At 46.5% G+C, this 19,687-nt stretch overlaps 1 protein-coding gene across 1 annotated transcript in view; it reads right to left on the bottom strand.

The window, feature by feature from the left end:
• Window positions 1-13,376, bottom strand: part of klf13 (Kruppel like factor 13) — a 33,393-nt gene extending 20,017 nt beyond the window's left edge. Inside the window, exon 1 of the mRNA XM_076263042.1 lies at window positions 12,569-13,376. Coding sequence (XP_076119157.1) covers window positions 12,569-13,007 — 439 coding nt within the window. The 5' untranslated portion in view covers window positions 13,008-13,376. The remainder of the gene's footprint in view (window positions 1-12,568) is intronic.
• Between the last annotated feature and the right edge of the window lie 6,311 nt (window positions 13,377-19,687).

The following is a 19,687-nucleotide window of genomic DNA, read 5'->3' as shown; positions in this document are numbered from 1 at the left end:
CAGCGATCTAAAGATCTGCTGTGCTAATGTAAAGATATGCTGGCTCAATAAGTTACACATCTCTCTCTCTCTCTCTCTCTCTCTCTCCTCTCCCCTCTGCTGTTCTGGGCTAACCTGGGAAAAGGCTGACAGGCAGGTTCCTGATCTGCGGGTGATGTTTTTAACCCTGGCGAGCTGAGGACACAGGGACAGCTGCTGCCGTTAGCACCAGTGTTTACGTCTGCACAGACGGGCACCAGACACGGGCAGTGAGGAGGGGGCAGATAGATATACGCCATCTATCTATCTTCAGTTCCACACACACCATCGGGTGCGGGTCTCGCTCGCTCAAACGCCATGCCAGCTGGATCGGAGCGCTGATCCAATCTCACCAGCATTCCGTTCACCTCGGACTATCACAAGGGCTCTCTGGTCCAATCCGACTGCTTAGCCCCTTACCTATGTGTCTACTTATACCTGCACCAAGCTCACCTGGTTACCTGTGGCTCTACCTATTCCTGCATCAAACATGCCTGGTTACTTGCGTATCGACCTATACGTGTTCCAAGAACATCTGATTAAAGCCAATGCAATGCGATGAAAATGTTCTATGTTAGCTACATCAGATGAGATTAGGTAATCAATAGTGCCACCAATGAGTTCAGTGCAGTGTTCAGAGCAGGGGACAGATGGAAAGACCTAGAGCGGCGGACCCAGGAGCTGGACTTACAACCTCTGAGTGAGCATAGCAAACAGGCAATGAACTGTTCTACAGGAGATCTTACAATTTGTGTAGAAAACATTGAACACAAAGAGAAGTGAGTAAAGCACTGAGTTGAAGACGGTTTGGAGAAGCCCTCATGCCCAGTGAGAGATATTCCAGCGGCACCGGCGTGACTATCTCATCAAGGCCACTGCAGACAGCAGACCGACGCCATTCACACACACACACACACACACACACACACACACACACACACACACACACACACACACACTCGAGTATTCTCACCTTCCCTTGAGAAATATCAGAGTCATCACACCCTCCAACCCACACACATATATACATATAAATACAGAAACAAACACACTCAGGTCCACACAGACACACATAGACACACACAGACACACACACATGTGCACACACACAAGGCCAAGTCTCTATCTGAATGTTTCTTTTCATCTGAGACAGGGCCCTGGGCTGTGGCTCTGGGTTGCAGATTTATGACGCTGTATAGGGTCGGATTCCTCACAGGCCACAGCAAAGGTAACACACAGCCTGCTAACACACATCTTCTCTTCTACAACTTCTCTCTCCTACATATTCTCTTCTACACCCTCTCTCTCCTAAATCTTCTCTTCTACTCTCTCTCTTATCTTCTCTTCTACATTCTCTCTCTCCTAAATCTTCTCTTCTACTCTCTCTCTTATCTTCTCTTCTACATTCTCTCTCTCCTAAATCTTCTCTTCTACTCTCTCTCTTATCTTCTCTTCTACATTCTCTCTCTCCTAAATCTTCTCTTCTACTCTCTCTCTTATCTTCTCTTCTACATTCTCTCTCTCCTAAATCTTCTCTTCTACTCTCTCTCTCTTCTCTTCTACTCTCTCTCCTAAATCTTCTCTTCTACTCTCTCTCTTATCTTCTCTTCTACTCTCTCTCTTATCTTCTCTTCTACTCTCTCTCTTATCTTCTCTTCTACTCTCTCTCTTATCTTCTCTTCTACTCTCTCTTATCTTCTCTTCTACATTCTCTCTCTCTTATCTTCTCTTCTACTCTCTCTTATCTTCTCTTCTACATTCTCTCTTATCTTCTCTTCTACATTCTCTCTCTCTTATCTTCTCTTCTACATTCTCTCTCTCTCTTCTCTTCTGCACTTTCGCTCTCTCTATCTGTATCTTTTTTACCCCATGTCACCTCCAATTCTTTCTTTCTACTAGCATTCATTCTCTGTATTCTTTTCTGTCTCTCTCTCTCCCTATCTTTCTCTGCAACCATTCAATCTGTCAGCTATCTGCTAACATGTTCCTGCACTCCTCTCCATTTTCCTTCTTCTACTCTTCCCCAATGTATTCTGTCTGTCTCCTTCTCTCAATCCACCTCTTTCCTATCTGCCATTGGGCTCTACTCTGTCCATTCATCCCCTATCCATCCACTGTGCTCTCTCCATCTCTCCTTATAACTTAAGATCTTTCTCCTTCTTCCCTTTTACTCTATAGTATCACACAATTCGTCTCTCTTACTCCATCCATCCATTCATCTTCTCTGCATACATCTGTAACTGTATACATTCCTCTCTTAAATTTCCCCTTGGGGATCAATAAAGTATATATCTATCTATCTATCTATCTATCTACCGCTCTCTCTCATTTCAATTCAAGGTTGCTTTATAAGCATGACTGTAAGTACAGTGTTGCCAAAGCACAAAACAAAGCAGCATAACAATTTTTACAGAAACAATTAGAACTCTGACAACATTAAGGGAAACAGTAACATGTAACATGAAAAATTGTGTGTACACACTCACTTTCTCTCTCTCTTTCACGCGCGCACACACACACACACACACACACACACACACACACACACACACACACACACACACACACACACACACACACACACACACACACACACACACACACACACACACACAGTCCACACATTACAATACAATTATCTCTCTCTCTCTCTCTCTCTCTGTCTCTCTCACACACACACATTGCTCTTTCCCTCTCCCTCTCCACCAGACTGTGCTAATACTCTTCCACTGGTCTGTCAGAGTTCCCTCCCCCTGTCTTGTCGCTGGGCCAATCAGATCGGATGCGGATGCGGCTGGGCCAATCAGATCGTCTGACTGGGTGACCTACATCAGCGGAGGCCAGCGACAGCAGCAATGCATCCGCCCTCAACCTGCCTTCAACCTCCACCCTCCAGCACCCCCGCCATCATCATCCACCATCTCCTATCCCCACCCCTACCCCTCTCCACCCACCTCTACACCATCTCCTCCACCTCTCTGCACTGACAACAGTGCATCCTCCCAGTTTTCAAACTCAACCAGCAGCACCACCACCACCATCATCCACCCCCACCCCCTCTCTGCATACACCACCACCCACAGCCCATCCACCCTTCTGCACCGACAGCGCAGTTCTCTCTCTCTCTCTCTCTCACCCTAATCACCCCCTCTGTGCACTGCAACCAGCCCACACACTGCATAGCATAGCCTAGCATAGCAGTGTGGAGCGGAACAGAGCACAGCTGAGCTATGGAGATCAGAGCCCCTGCAAAAGGCCTGCTACCCTAGCGTGAGAGAGCCAGTCTCTCTGCCCCCTGCTCAAGATGGCTTCTGTGCCCTTGAACCTCGGTGCCCAGCTCAAGATGGCTTCTATGCCTTGCCTATCGAGCGCGAGTGACAGCCTTAGTGTCCGGCTCAAGATGGCTTCTATGCCTTGCCTATCGAGCGCGAGTGACAGCCTCAGTGTCCGGCTCAAGATGGCTTCTATGCCTTGCCTATCGAGCGCGAGTGACAGCCTCAGTGTCCGGCTCAAGATGGCTTCTGTGTCACAGAGGTGGAGAGACGCAGAGCTGTTGCAGTGCCTCCAAGATCCCCCTTCTTCCTGCCCGAGGTAACTGACACCCCTCCTGTGTCAGGCTGCCAAGAACGGCAAGGCCCCTGAGCACGCTCACAGACACACAAATACACATACAGATACACACACACTTAAACACACACACACACACACATATGCCCTCTCTGTCTCTCCCCCCATTTCATACACACATCCACACGTATGCATACACACACGTGCACTCTCCACCATCTCCCTCCGTCACACATACACACTCACTGGATACCGCAGTCATAGCTGGAAGTCCTGGAACAGAGAGTGGGAACCCATGGAAGGGGGGGGGGGCTGGAGAGGCATGGGGGGGTTGGGGGGAAAGGGGGGCTGGGCCAGGGCTGGGAGGAACAGAGTGGCTTTTATAAGTCGCTGCCAAAGCCAACTAAAGAATACATGAGCTCAGCGGTCTGCAAATGCAGGGCCGGACCGACCGTGGCCTGATATAACTCCAGCTTTAACTCCGGCAGGAAAGGAAAGGCAGTCTCTCTCTCTCTCTCTCTCTCTCTCTCTCTCTCTCTCCCTCCCTCTGTCCCTTCCAGTTATGGAAGACCACTGCATGTATTTGGGTATTGCTCTCTCTCTTGCACACACACTTTCTCTCTACCTTCCAGTTATGGAAGCCTACTGCAAAAGCGTACATATGGGTCTCTCTCTCTCTGTTCCCCATTGCTTACATGTGGATTCCTGCAGTGTGTGCTGCCATGTTTGCTTATGATGATGAGCGATCAACATAGACCACCCAGCGTGGACGAAGAGAGGAAAAACAACTGACCGCACAGGACCGCTCCACATTGCCCTGTTTATGTTTGGAATGATGAGAATGAAGAGATGGATGGAAACGAGTGAGAGAGGGTGAAAGAGAGGCTGGAGAGCAACCCCCTCTTAGACACATCCCCTGGACCAGTCAGCTGGACGAAAGCCCGGGGGCATTAACCTACAAGATTAGCCGAGGTTAGCCCCCATCCATTCAGTTTTATTTACATCCCTGACCGGGAATAAAGTGGATTTGGCTAATGCCGGCTTTCCATTGGCCACGGCCTCACACACCAGCCAGATGTAAAGATATGAGTGCCACCTCGACAGATTTTTCCCACCCCCACTCCCCACCCCTTCACTGACCGAAGCCTCCAGAACTTGCAGGTCACGTGCCCTAAAGTCATGGGATTAGTGCTGGCACTGGAGCGGAACTAAAATAATTATCCATACGTTTCACAGCAGAGAAGACAAAAACAACAGAAACAGGAAATCATCTGAAACGACAAACTAGGGTGAATTTCAAAATGGAGGTTCCCAGCGGAATGAAGAGTTTTCCTCTCATGGTGGTGGTGTCTGACTGACGACTGTACAGAATAAACAGAGCACAGCACAGCGAGGGCTGAAACCAGAGAGGGGTGTTTGGGGTCCGACTGACAGGAATTTTAGCCACACCACTGTGAGGAGAATATATTCCATAAGACACACACACATACACACACACACACACACATTAACTTACACAGAGAGAAACACTCACACATGCACACGGCAGTGTGTGCCTGCGTGCGTGCTGGTTGGAAACATGGCTGGCTTGCGGGGCCACAGGGGCTGCTGGCATGCCTGGGGCAGACAGCACAACACAGCCCAGCCTCCTGTGCCCAGCGGTGCCGTAACCTGGCATCCAGCCCAGGGCAGCCGGGCAGGAAACCAGAGCAGGGCAGGATTGCCCAGTCAGAGAACACACACACAAACACACACACACACACACACACACACACACAGTGGCTGACCTGCTGAGGGATCTAGTCACCTCAGTTATATACACGCTCATACACACACACACACACAGTAACACATCACAGACTGGTATAGAAACAGAACAGGCAGCAGACCCAATATGGATTGGAGTATTTTAGAGCCCCCTCAAGCATGTTTGAGTTACCCACAAAGATTTAGAGATTTTTTGATTCACTATGACTCATCCTGTGGCTTTTTCTTTTGTAACATCCTAAAAACAGCCACTCGACATGGCACCTCTACGCTGTGTGGCCAGCACAAAACATCTGAGAGGATGACACGCACGCACGCACGCACGCACGCACGCACGCACGCACGCACGCACGCACGCACGCACGCACGCAAGTCCTCTGTAGCTCCAGGTGGCCCTGGAGGCCCCCCAGAGAATAATACCAAAGGGCCACCCCAGCCAAGCCCAGAGGTTTCCAGCAAAGACAAGTCAAACAGACTGTAAAATATGCCATTAAGGCCTTTGTTTCTGTGATATAGCAAACGCTGCTGCGGTTGATTGCTAGTGATGTGTCTTTGCCTGGCCTATGTGGAGAGGTGACGGGCCCTTTGCAAAGGGTCTCCCAGCAGGGGTGGGGGACGGGGTTAGAGGTGCTACCCCTTCGAATAAAGGGATGACTTTTAATGAGCACATCGGGGGCAGAGCGGGCAAGGCTCTCCCTTTATGTCACATTACGGCCATTATGGCCAGAGGAAATAATAAGGGGGTGCCGGGGAGAGCAGCTGCCTATGGGGGTGGAACTGGCCTGGGCTGGGCTCACACACACACACACATGCACACACGCATATGCACACACACATACATAACACATCACACACACACACACACGCCCTCCCCCCCCTCCACCTCTTCCTTAGCTTAGCACAAGCGCTCAGGTCGGGAGGGGAGACCCACCCTCACCCAGCTTCAGGAGATCAGACAAAGCTGTCTGGTAACCTTAGACCCGAAACCTGCTGCAGCTTCCAAGTACCTCAAACGAAGACTCCATAATAAGTGCCCATTCGTCTTAGCCCTGTACACCCCTACCATCCTAGTCCCCCACCCCAAAGTCTGTCAGGTCCTAATGCCCCTACTGCTTACGCGTCAGGATTCCGCATGATGACACAAAGACATGCCTGAACCACTCTAAACCCTCGACAAAAATCACAACCAACAAAAAATGCAGCCATTTTGTGTCATATTATCCCAACATCCCCCGACAGTGATCTCACTGAAAACACAATGACACTGAATGACACTTTTAAGGACTTAGTGCTGTTATTTGTTATTGTGACGAGTCCTATGCTGGCCCAACATTATGGATGACAGTTTAACTACATGCTGCTGCCCTTATGATATAAGATCAGCGTAATTACAAGAATGGTACACAACTGTATGAGTCAGTTAAATGAACGCAGATGACATTATGGAGTTGTACACAGCCAATATATTAGATTATAGGGGCTAAGGAGAGATTACTCCTAACTCAAGGACCTGCATGTAGGCCACAGATTCAAACCACGAGGAGACATCATGGGTTAGCCAATCAACAAATTTGTTCACCTAATTAACTTACATAGACTTTACGTTTTCAATGTGAATCCATCAATGTGAATCAATAAAGTCCTCAAACAAACAAACAAACAAATAAATAAATAAACAAACAAGTGTACCACAGGGAAGTCTTTGGGGGGGGGGGCGGGGGTTGAGTAACAGGCTGACGTAAAGCAAGTTTTGGAACAGATAATGAAATCTGGATTACAGCAACTCCAAAACATCCTCCCATTTCACCAAATATTTCACACATTTCGCAAAAGCTCTTACAGCTTGTTTTCAAATGCTAATCAATGAGGGATATCCCCAAACTCACATAAATATGCGTACAAGCTCAACATGTGGTAGACACTGTAGATGCAGCTAGAAAGCTTGTGGCAGATAGCCGACTATGATGCAGGTCCACTTATATCCACAGGTATGCTAGTATGCATAAGAGCACACCAGACCAGCCATTAGATCTTTGTTCTTTACAAGCAAATGCTGCAAAAGTATTCCGTGAACATGCTATCATACTACACATATGGGAACACAGCGCCAGAGTAATGTACAGTTAGAGACATCTATCTTTACTTTAGGAACGGAGTCCTGTGGCGCATCCAGAGTATGGCATGATGGCCTCAAGTGAGAGCCTTGACTCCTAGCGATGAATAATGCAGAGTGGCCATTAGGCTATAGCGCTAGCTCAGGAGTCGCTAAGCCTCCAGGCCTCCTCTCATCTTCCCTTCCTTTATACCTGTCTCTTAATTCCCAGAAACATGACATCACCATTAATGTGCCATGATAGATATCTACACCGGATTTTCAGGCCAGATCAGGCCTTGATATGGGTCTAGCCCTGATATGGCAGGGGATCCATATCTGGGATTGCTCTACCTCTCGTTTTGAGGAGCCAGTGGGCTTTGTTCACCTATCTTGTCATGTTTGTGTGTCTTTATTTAGCTCCATATGCCCACACAGAGATGGTTATTACTTCTGTGGTGATGGCTGACTAATTGGTTTGACCTCCCCACATCTCTCTTGTGATGGTACGGTCATAACCTAATTACTATGAAGAATACACATGGTATCTGAGCCTCGTACGTCAAAGCCTTGTACGTTATATTTGTTTGATGCTGAAGTTGAACTGAGGTGTTATTTTAGTTCATTACATGAATGTGTTTTGTTTTGAAGGCAAAATGTAGATCATTTTGCCTGAAGCATGAACCCTTGGTCAAAACCTGTAATTTGACTGAAAAATACTGTAAAATGCACATTAAATGTTGTTAAAACCAACTGTTTACTGAAAATGTCTAAAACCAACAGCTGTGGTCAAAGCTAGTAAATAGTAAACTAGTAAATAGTAAAAACCACCAAAACACTTCACTCACGTGCCTCAATATTTGCCCTTATGACTGTTAAAGAACGAGTCAGGCAACATTTTGCCACGGCTCTTTCTCCACTTGCCGCAGGCACCAGTGTATTTTGCACACAAACATTCCTGCGGGTGACAGGTCAGCAAAGGTTCAGGCGGACTAAACCAATATAGGTCTTTCTAAAACAAAAGGTCAAAGCAGGGTCATTCCAGTGACTTCATTCTGATTTGGAACAATATAGAACCCCAGCTTTGCCTCTGGATTACTGGGCCATGATGCAACAAAAGGTGGTTAAAATAACAATTACAGAGAAGAGGGGAAAAAAGCTCACAGCTAGCATAATTACACTGGGTTGGGATCGGCACGTGGTCTTTGAGTGGGAACTCATACTAGTTTGCTATCGGGGAAGAAGGGCCCCCACTCGACTTTGCTCCAGTTAGATTCAGTTACTTTGCCTAAAGGTACCTAGGGTAATTTACAATGGAGCCTCAACAGGGTAGAGGTGGTCAAAAAAAACAGAACACAGAAAAAATGTGTGCATTTTCCACTCATTTAAAACTTGTGCTGTATTTGATTATTTATAAAAACACATGGCATATAAATGTTGCATATATTGCTATATGTACTCCAAGTACCCCACACATATCTCCTGGCACTGGTTTTAACAGCCAGGATGCCTAAGCCAAGGAGCCAAAAGTCAGTTTCTCTGTCTGGAGCTTTTAACAGGTTTAGATTTTTTTTTTTTTTTAAATCACAGTAAAGCATCTGCTGGATATAAGCTAGAAACCACCCATATAGCGCCTGACTGTGGCATGGACTTGGCCATGGCTTGACATAAGCCTGGACCTCTTCCACAGACACCTACTATATGTGCAAACCCTCTCTGCTGTTTCTCAACTCCAGATATCTGCATTTAAGGAAAACAGAGACTGCATCAACTTTAAGGAGTTCTTAAACTGTTCTTAAATCCATCACTGAACAATGCAATTCCTCCTCAACTCTGAACATAAATAAAAAAAAGTATGCTGTTTGTTCCAATTGCTGTCCAACATGCGTTATGCTTTTTTGGGATAGACATTGTATGGGACACTGTGCTAAACTTGCTCTGAAACCTAGACAATAATAATGTTTTGTTATGGTCTGTGAGATAGAAGGAGTCTCAGCACTAGTATGCAGCCAACCCTGGACAGCCTGGACAAGCACAGTTCAGATAACAACTGGAGACACATTGAAATGTTTCCACCTTTGTTTTGAAGGGCTGTTTCCCCTAAATGACTAAAACAGATGATAATTCAGCATTTCGCTTGCTTTTCATTTTTTTGGGTCAAGGCTTAACTCCCCCTTCATCTAAAAAATATGAACAAAGCTGAGCTTGGGGCAGCTTACGCAATCCATGCCGGATGCAGTTGGGTGCCCAGTTCCTGCTTCGGCCAGACAACTGACATGAGGCAGAGTTCAGGCCTTGAGTCAGCTGGAAGTTCAGGGCGTTGCTGAAGTCAACTGAGGACTCCGTCTCACTTGGCTGTCTTGGTTTGTTTTTATAACACTATGCCCCCCCCCCCTTCAATTAAACGGTGTGGTGCTTGGCTAGGGACAAGGGCAATCCGTTTTCTCTTTGCTCTATTGGTAGGGGCTGGTGGAAAATCTGCTGAGTGCCGACCGATGGGATGAGGCGCCCGGGACTAGCAGCAGGTTGGCCGGGAGTGGGTTGCTGAACTCAAATGACCCACATTCTCTGATTACCAAAACAAATGAGACGGAGCGCTCATTATTCAACCGGAACCCGGGCCAATCGAAAGCCAGAAGCTGGAGCAGGGCCCAATCAGGAGTTGGGGAAGATAAAATATACCAGCTGAGTGCCAAGAAGAGGGGGCAGAGCTAAGCTGTAGACCACTGACAAAGGAAAAAGGAGTGAGACAGAGAGAGAGGGAGAATGAGAGGGGGCGAGAGAGAGAGAGAGAGAGAGGGGGGGGGGTGGAAAAATATAGTGTACACTGTGATATAGATTGTGGGCTTGACCTTAAGAACAGTCATAGCTTTAGGAAATATGTCAACACATCACTATTGCATATAATGATCCACAAATTGGAACGATGCCAGACTCACAATCACAATTGCTGGTGTACTGCAGTCACATGGTCACATCGAGTGGGATTTCTTATCGACACACTGAGCAAATAACCACACAAGTGTGTTACAACAAGTCAGTCAAGGCGTGCAGAACTTTTCTCACCTTAACAGTTTGTTCTCACTATGCAAACGCAACCAGTGATACAGGCTTGGAAAAATATGATACAAGGGTAGAGTTGGCAGACAAATACCATGGACTACAGTCTCTTGCACACTAGTGCCTTGTTTTAAGGAACAAAGAAAGCTGGTTAATCTCAGTGTTCCCTGTGACTTTTTAAAACACTAAATATGTTATATTATATTAATATCTATTTTTTCCATGAAATATCTAATAAAAGAAGAAAACACTTTTTAAAGATATGTAAACATGTGTGGGCTACCTGGGGTAGTTGCTTATGTACCATATAAGGTGATGTAACAACACATTAAATGTCATTCACCCCTTTTCTGTAAAATGTAAATGACATTATAAATTGATTAAAATCCTTGAATTTCCCCTTGGAGATCAATAAAGTACGGTATCTATCTATCTATCTATCTATCTATCTCTATCTAAATTGGGAAAAACAAGGTTTTTTTGATGCACATTAGATGTGTGTGATATAGTGATGTCTGGTATGTGTTTCTAGCCCTTCAACAACTAAATAAACAAATACTGGAATATGCACATACTCAAAAACTACCTTTTTACCTGTTTACAACTGATTTGCACCCGTTTTTCACAATGGCCTTTTACCCAGTAGACAGGTAACATATTACCTGAGGGCAGCCGTAATTAACACGTTAGTAGGCCTAATAAGTGTTTGTTATTACTGAGACATAGGCTACTGCATTGTTTGGGAAGCCTACAGTATCACTAGCTGTAGAAAAACAGCCCAGCAAGTGTTTTGTGTCTAATCTGTATCATTTTACTCTCCTATATGCTATGGCGATATGTGGGGTGGCATTAAAAAATCATTTTGGGCTGTGGAATTGGTCTGTAACATGAGGTACACTGTTTTATTTTATGTAGCTGTTATTGTTTAAGTGGTCTACGTTTTGTCTGTTTTAACAGTGTGATTTGGATGTCTAGGGGGGCGTTGTGCAGCACACGGTCTGTACAGTCGCAGTCCCCGGCAGTGCTGCTCCTCCTCGGCGCTCAGCTAGCTGAGTCTGTTGCTGGCCAGATCAGCTGGGCTGGCAGTCTGTCTGCCGGGGGTGTGGCACATCACAACAAAGAGCTTAACAGTCAAACGGACAACTGCACAACTCTCACCAACCCCCACTTTTTTGCACTTTCCATCGTTTTTTCTCCCTCTATTCATCTTGAGGAGCGCCTCTGCATTGCGAGAAGGTCGAATAATGCGTAATTTGTGTAAATCATCCTTGGATTGAAGGCTGTATCCGAAGCACATGCCGTTTTCCCCCTTCCTGCAACGTGACTTCGGGCTGACTTCGCCAGTTTCGACAACTTTTCGCACCAACGTGACGGTCTGCTCGTTATTGGCTGATTATAGCATTTTATGACCGGTACACCACGCTGCTGGCTATCTTTTGTCGCCCCGAAAGGTGAAAATAGCAGACGCGTATTTTCGGAACACGAGGTGTAGGCTGTACGTGGCTAGCGGGTGGCAGACCCAATCTTTATGTGCTGTAGCCTGTCGCTTTCTATCATATTCTGACTCAGCCTTGGGGTCTCACCAACATGAGAGAAATGATAGGAAAGAGAAGAAGCAAAGGAATAGTTGTTGGCATTGACCACGGCGCGCTCTCTCTCGCTCTCTCTCACACACACACACACACTCTCTCTCTCTCCAGTGGGCGTGCCTGTGAAGCCTTTGGTAGAATAGCACTACGTTCCATTTTGTGATAATGAAGCAAGTAAAACTGACCAATTGGTTAATGGAGACAGACTTGATACAGAAAAATGCAACAGCACTCTTACGATGAACACTCGTCTCTTTAATAGACTACGGGAGGACACGGAAACCACAAGGCAAACATCACTGTATGCCTCGGAGGCACTGATGTGGTTCAACTGCAGTCAAAGTGCATCCGAGTAAACGCAGTGCTACAGAAATAAATCCCAAGTCCTCCACTCTCTGCTAGTTTATTTCAAAGCGTTACAGTAGGCTACATTCATTTCTTACCCCAGGAAACACTCGCTTCAAATGAAACTGACCTGTATGCGTCCTTAGGTGGGCTTTGAGATGGGACGATTTGCCATAAACTTTTTCACAACCTGAATAGTGGCATTTGTGCTTTTTCAGGATGTATCCTTGCTCTGCGCGAGCCCTCAGTCGTTTGGCCTTTCGTGTGTCGACGGGGTTGCTAGTAGGTGTGGCAGAGTTTCCATCCTCGCCGACCAGCTCTGGTGCCAAGCTATCCTCTCTTATTTTAGCCTGTTCGGCAAAATTGGCTGGGGTTTGTTGATTGAAATCCGCTAGAATTCTGGCCACGACAAAAAGAGAAGAGTTGTCTTTCACCAGAGGCTCCCTGGTCTCTTCTCCGTTCCTGGGAGAGACCACAGTTTCTGGTTTGATCTCTCTATTCCCTTTAGGACCATGAACAATTGCACGGCTGGACATTGACACAAGGCACTCTGCTGCAAAGTGATCCATTTCGAAAAGGAAAATAGCCCAAATGATTTTATGACATTCACAAAAACAACAACAGCTCGTTAAAAGACTCAACTCCGCGGCTCCCTTTGTGTGGTGCTGATGGGGAGGTAGATGCTGTTTAGAGAACTCTTACCGGCGTTTCAGCAAGAATAACATATTGATTACAAATCGGCTAAGACGAAACCCTAACAGCACCGGTAGAGACGTACTCTATGCACTAGAACGATTTTGCCGGTAATTGCAAGTCTGGAAACTTATCTTGGCTTGATGTGAAAACTCCCATGATGGCAGCAGAGTGCTGAGCGGCACAGTGACAGTATGCCTATGCGCCGCGCTCCTGCTGGCTGTATCCATGCTGGGGGCGGGGCAGCCGGTAGCGTGCAGCAGCGGCGTCAGAGCAGACTGCCGCTCATTGGACCAAGTCGTGTTCCAAAGTGCACTACCTCATATACCCTCACCAAACTTTCTGCAGAGCTATAGGCACAAACTACAAAGAGATGTAAACTATGTGGGCACTTGAGTCAGTAAACACCATGAGAATAACAAAACATTTCTATAAAACATCCTTTCGTGAACTTTTGGTAAGGAACATTTTAAATAGCTCCAGTGATGTATTTCAATGAAGCTTTCATGAAGGTATTTTTATTATAAGAAAACCACAGACCCATTTCTTTAACTCGAGGCTAAGAATTGTATTATGACACCTGTGTTGTCTGCACAAGACTAGTGAGTCAGTTGCTAGATACTGTTTCCCAACAATGCAAACATGATTGTTTTCTTAAACTGTGCAATCCAGGTTTCCTGTCCTAAGTTGCACTAGCTTTGCACCTTAAAATCCCTCTCCCAAGTGGGTTAGGGAGCTGATGCCAACTGGCCTGCTGCCAAAACTCATGTACATACTGTGCGGCCTGCGTCTTTTTCTCTCTCCCCGCAGGGACGAGTGACAGTGGTGCAGGAGGAAAAAGTCAACACTGGTGGTGAACGCAGTGGGATGACAAAGAGGCAGTTGTCATAATAGTGCCAACAGATTCATGGCACTGTCAGCCATTGTCCTTCACTCCCGGTCTGAGAGAGCTTCATCAATTTCACTAACAAGTCGTTGCCATCACTGGATGGAATAAACAGTTGGATATGCAATCGCATAAACAACACAAGGTGAACAGTACTGTACTTTTTGTATTGCTGTCTTTTCTTTGTCTGGAGGTAGATCCCCCAACACACACACACACACACACACACACACACACACACACATACACACACATACACTCACACTCATATCATTGAAGATCAGGTTGTCAATTGACCCATAGTGACTGGCAGAGCTTGAGAGATAAAAGAAGAAAGCGTGGCTGGATTTAAAGGTTATGAAGAGGGCCCATTGAAACTAATGACGTTGCTGCTGCTCCTGCTGCTGTTGTTACTGCTCTCCCAGCCTGTGGGAAAAGCGTGTTGCCTGCTATCTCTTTCAGTGCAGCTCACAAAGGGCCGTCTCTGGAAAGTTCCTGGTGTTCACAGTGAACAAGGCTGAGGCGCATTCAGAAGACCATCTGGCTGGATTACTTTACATATTCTTTCACCACAAGGACTGGGTGTTCTTGCGTTTCATGTGCTGCTCAGGAGGCACGGTCCATGACAGCTCGACAACAAGCAGGGCAGTTCCTCTTTCACAAGATGGCCGCCCGACTCTCCCATGGTTATCATCACGTGTTGGGAGGCCGCTCAGCTGAGGAGAGATTGAGAATGAAAGGGATTAACTTGAACATTATTCATGAGGGCAGGAGGCCATTTTGGATGTGTCCTCTTTGTGAGAACACACACACAAGTGTATTTAAGTCACTTCGAAAAAAGGTATCTCAAGCCACATACAGCAGAGGTCACGCATGCAGAGTAAGAAAAGGACATGAAGTGTACTGAAGAGATGTCTGAGTGCTGTGACATTGACTGACACAGTGGTGCTGCAGAGTGGAAATGAGGTGATGCCTCAGTGGTTTTACACTGAGAACGCTAAAACAGGACCAATTTGAATAACTCTCTCACACACACACACATACAGACGCACGCTCGCCCACATGTCGACTGTGTGCTGCTGCACCCAGTCGCTGACCTTAGAAGCACTTTCTGCTTTCATTGTGTACTGAAGCACAGCCACGCAATAAAGGAGGTGTGTCCAGAGGGAATCCTAAGAAAACATTCTCACCTCTCTCCCTCACCCTCTCTCTTTCTTTCTTCCTTTCTTTTTTTCTTGTGTTTTTGGACTTGGCCCTCCATTTCCATGGTGTGGGTGTACCGGTTGTACCGGGTAATACAGCTGTTATAATTAACCTCAGAATAGGCTTCCCTATCTAGAAATGACTCATAGCTTTCAATCTACCATCGAATCGTGGCCCGCAAGAGTCAACTGCCACAGGTGTGTACTGTGTGACGCAGGATAACAATGGTTGTGTGTTCTGAGTTCCCACTCTGTTTATGAGCGGAGTCTACTCATGCAAGAACATTGCAGGCTGGTGGTGTACAGTATACCAGCTGGGGGAGCCATCCCAGTCAAGGTCGTGATGTCCTAGAACACACAGCTCCAGATCCTTGGCTCAGGGTGGGTGGGCATGGGGGTGAGTGTTGCCATTCGGCCAGTTTGGCAAACAGGATGGCGTGCAGAGCAGCAAGCACTGACATGCCTGCTGGACAGAATGGACGGATGCATTCTAGAAGCTTCTCAAATGTTCTAGAAGTGGTCTGAATGTGGGGTTCCTTTGTTATGCTCCTCTCCCAGGCTGATAGGCCTGGTGCTATTGTATGCTCGCTCAAGGTGTCGGTTTACTCTGTAGCCCAGAGACGACAAAAAAGCCCAGAGCACATTCATGTTTTACTGCCATAGCTCATGTGGGTTGGGCATGTGAGTCAGGTTCATAGCAAGCAGCCAAGAGAGGACAGCCAGTTCCCTATCACCACTAATGGCACCACCACCTCCAACACCTCCACCCATCTCTCTCTCACCCACGCCCCACCCTCCACATTGCCCCCAATCTGTGTCTTTTACAATCCCATCAAATATTGACTCTTCCCTTGGATGTGGCAGACTCTGCTGACAAGTCCAGTTTTCGAATGCAAGCAGGGGGAGTCATGAAGTCTTACGGTGGTGTCACATCAGCCATCGTCCAGCTACTGACACAAAGTCTTATGGGTGGTGTCACAACAGCCATCGTCTAGCTACTGACACAAAGTCTTATGGGTGGTGTCACAACAGCCATCGTCTAGCTACTGACACAAAGTCTTACGGGTGGTGTCACAACAGCCATCATCTAGCTACTGACACAAAGTCTTACGGGTGGTGTCACAACAGCCATCGTCTAGCTACTGACACAAAGTCTTACGGGTGGTGTCACAACAGCCATCGTCTAGCTACTGACACAAATTTGCGGTGAGGTGTCTATCCACTCTGTGAAGAAAGACAGAGTTTTAATAAACCGGGTGTATTTTAAAATAGATAAATTACTAAATGATACGCTTGTCTGGCTCTGTCATAAAACAAATTTCTGCTTCCTGACATGTGTCAGTGATGCATGTTTGTATGTGTGGGTTTTATGGTGTCTCGCCACTGACTGACCCAATTTGCTCTCGCTTTTTAGAGGAGAGAGTAGCATTTAAGGGCTCGATTTTATATAAATATATTTATATCAGTAAATTACATATCTCTCTTTTAGTTATGACTGAAACTGAAGTTTCATGTCCTTTTTTGGCAGCATGTGTGGATTTGTGTTACATGTGTGATTGTGTGTGTATGTGTGTGAGTGTGAGAGAGAGAGAGATAAAGGAAGAGAGAGAGATAGAGAAAGAGTTGGGGGGTAAACTAAGGTCTTCCTGCAAATCTTATTCACCCATATGTGTCACCTCTATCAGACCAAAATGTTCCACTCTCCTCCTCCGTCACTCGTAGCTTGTTTACAGCATGTGGTTAGGCTTTGTTCTCGTCAGTGTGGTGTTGCCTCGTTTGCCATCAAGGGTAGAGTACTCTTCCTGCTCTTCGACAGTGTTGAACTGCTAAACACAACCACATATGTATCTGTGTGTGTGTGTGTGTGTGTGTGTGAAGGGGGCAGTTAAATATTTGATCTGAACAGAAGGAGGGACTGGACTGCACACACACTCACACACACACAAACACACACACTCTCTCTTTCTCTCTCTCTCCTTCTCTCTCTCACACACACATACACAACACACATCTAAGCTTGTGTCTAGGTAAAGATTGTCAGGCTCTTTTACTCACTTTGATAAGTCATCATCATCACATGGTTATTCCACAAGTTGATTTTTCATGCAGTGTTTTGTTTTTTCTTGTCATATTGTTATCTGAGTTTCCACTTCAGAATGATTAAATTAAATGGTTCTATTGCGTAAGTTAGGTACTAGGGTACCAGTGAGGTGACCTTATATAAAAATACTTCATCAGAATTGTGAACGGCTGCCACGTAGGACTCTACCCCTGCTCCACTGCACAGTCACTGTTATATATCCACTCAAGAGTCCGACCTTTAACCTTTAGACGAAAGGGAAAGAGGTAAGCCTTGCACCTTTAAGAAATTTAAGCAAACAAGCACAACAGGTCTGTGCTAAATGTCTCTAAGATCATGTTGAAGTCTAAGATGACAGATCCCTCGTGGAATTTTACCAGGTAATTCAAGGTAGTGATTAGTCATAGGTGGATGAATAAGCAGGTGGTGAAACAACACTGTTTTGTTTGCCAGCTTAGCTAACCACACCAGTGCAGACAAGCCACTGGAACTCTGTTTTTTCTCTCGTTGTAGCATGTTTGGTAGCCACTGTCCACACCAGAGAAGAGAGAGAGACATCATAAAAAGAGAGACATCGCCACACACCTAGAGGCAACACACACACACACACACACACACACACAAACATCCTTCTCCCTGGTTAAAAAAATGAATGCCTTTCCTCTACTTATCAGAGTTCAAACCTTCCGTCCAAGAACACACTGTGTTCAAGGTGACGGCCTGACAGGCGACCGACTAAAGCCCCTGTCCGAGGGCATTACGAGGGAGGGACAAACAAGTCCAAACTGCATGTTGTTCTGACATGGCCGGGACAGAGCCCCTGGCTTAGGACCAGCTGAGTGAGCGGAGAGCCTCACGTGCCCGTAGGGAGTTATTTATCACTGTTTATCGATAACCCCTAACCTTCGCAAATGACTACATCTGTGCAGTGGGGCCGCTCTGGAAATGAGAAGTTACTCTCTGCACTCATTTCAAAACACTAACGGAAACGGTGATACAGAAGTGATAAAGCGAAGGGCTGTCATTAGTTCTAGCCAGGTCTTTTACAGCAAGCCACATGTCTTTTGTCAATGATTGAACTGGAAGTATGCATGCAGATGTTTAACAGGATAACCTCCCATAGATATATATCTGCCATGTGCATGCATTGGGTGGGCTGATGTGTGCTGAAGCGAAAGACACACTGTCCGTTGAGCCCCTTCTCTTCCTCCTCCTCTTTGAGTCATTTATGTAAGCAGTGTTGGTCCAAGCCATTGTTGCTGCATTTGTTCCTCTCTTTTATTCTGACTTAATGTATCTTGCCACATTGTCTGGGCTCGCACAGCTTTAGCTGAGGAGAACAAAATGGAGCATGCCCAGTTAACCCCCCTCCCCACACTCCCCTCTTTAGTGCACGACCAGTGGCTCTATTCACAGTGAATTGATCAGCGTAGATGCTAGTATGGGATGTGCCTTGCGGTGGCCAGAGTGGTAGCCTTACTGTTATGCTCTCTGTGGAATGTCCCATCTGTTTGTGAGTGTCTGTTCAAGGTTATGTGTACGAACTGGTGCATGTGTGTATGCATGAGTTTTTGAATGTGTGTGTGTGTGTGTGTGTGTATGTTTGAACCATACTATGTGTCTATGTACAATGACATGTACCCCCCCACCCCCATCCTAATGCCTCAGGCCTTGCATTACAGCACAGCATCATAAACCCCCACCTCCCATCCCTCTTCCTGACTGGATCGCCCTGATGCATTCCTGCATTCAGAGCGTCCTTCGAGGCACAGAGAAGCAATGTCGGGACCACACCACTCTCTCACCTCTCCGGGGGCAAACAGAACGCCCACTGGATGACATCTCCCATTACTCCCTCCCTCACTGAGCTCACCGCTAATGCAGCTCATACCCAAAACCCAACATCCATGACATGGTGCGGCCCGCGTCCTGTAAGTCCTGGAGGTAACAACAACAACAGCAGGCCCCAAGGAGGATTTCACAATCATCTTACTGTAACAACCTCCAACCTTGAGTATGTAAGCAAAACAACCATGCAGCAGGTTAGTGCATGATAAAGTGACAGCACGTCAATATGCAAGGCTCCAAGCAGCATGCAGAGAACATGGGTCAATTAGAGCAAACGCACAAGACCCCCCCCCCCCCCCATATACACACATCTAAGTGGGTCGCTGTCGAAAGGACAGGTCTCATTACCCTTAACTGTGGCTTACAAAAACATCTGTGGTGACTGATAAAGTGTAGTGGTTAAAATTATATCTTGATGAACAGGATGTTCTTGTTTAAGAGATGTGTATTTGCTGCTTGGCCATTGTGATCAGTATCCATTTAACCCCCCCTGGAACAGCGGGGGTTAAATGGACCTTGGATTTGCCCACTAATGGTTTG

The sequence above is a fragment of the Alosa pseudoharengus genome, unplaced genomic scaffold (genome assembly GCF_046254945.1).
Source record: "Alosa pseudoharengus isolate Yale_2024_CS ecotype anadromous, Long Island Sound unplaced genomic scaffold, YU_APseudo_1.1 YU_APseudo_1.1_scf_10, whole genome shotgun sequence".
NCBI lineage: Eukaryota > Metazoa > Chordata > Actinopteri > Clupeiformes > Clupeidae > Alosa > Alosa pseudoharengus.
Note: the sequence above shows the minus strand (reverse complement) of the source record. Positions and strands in the feature narration are given on the sequence as shown.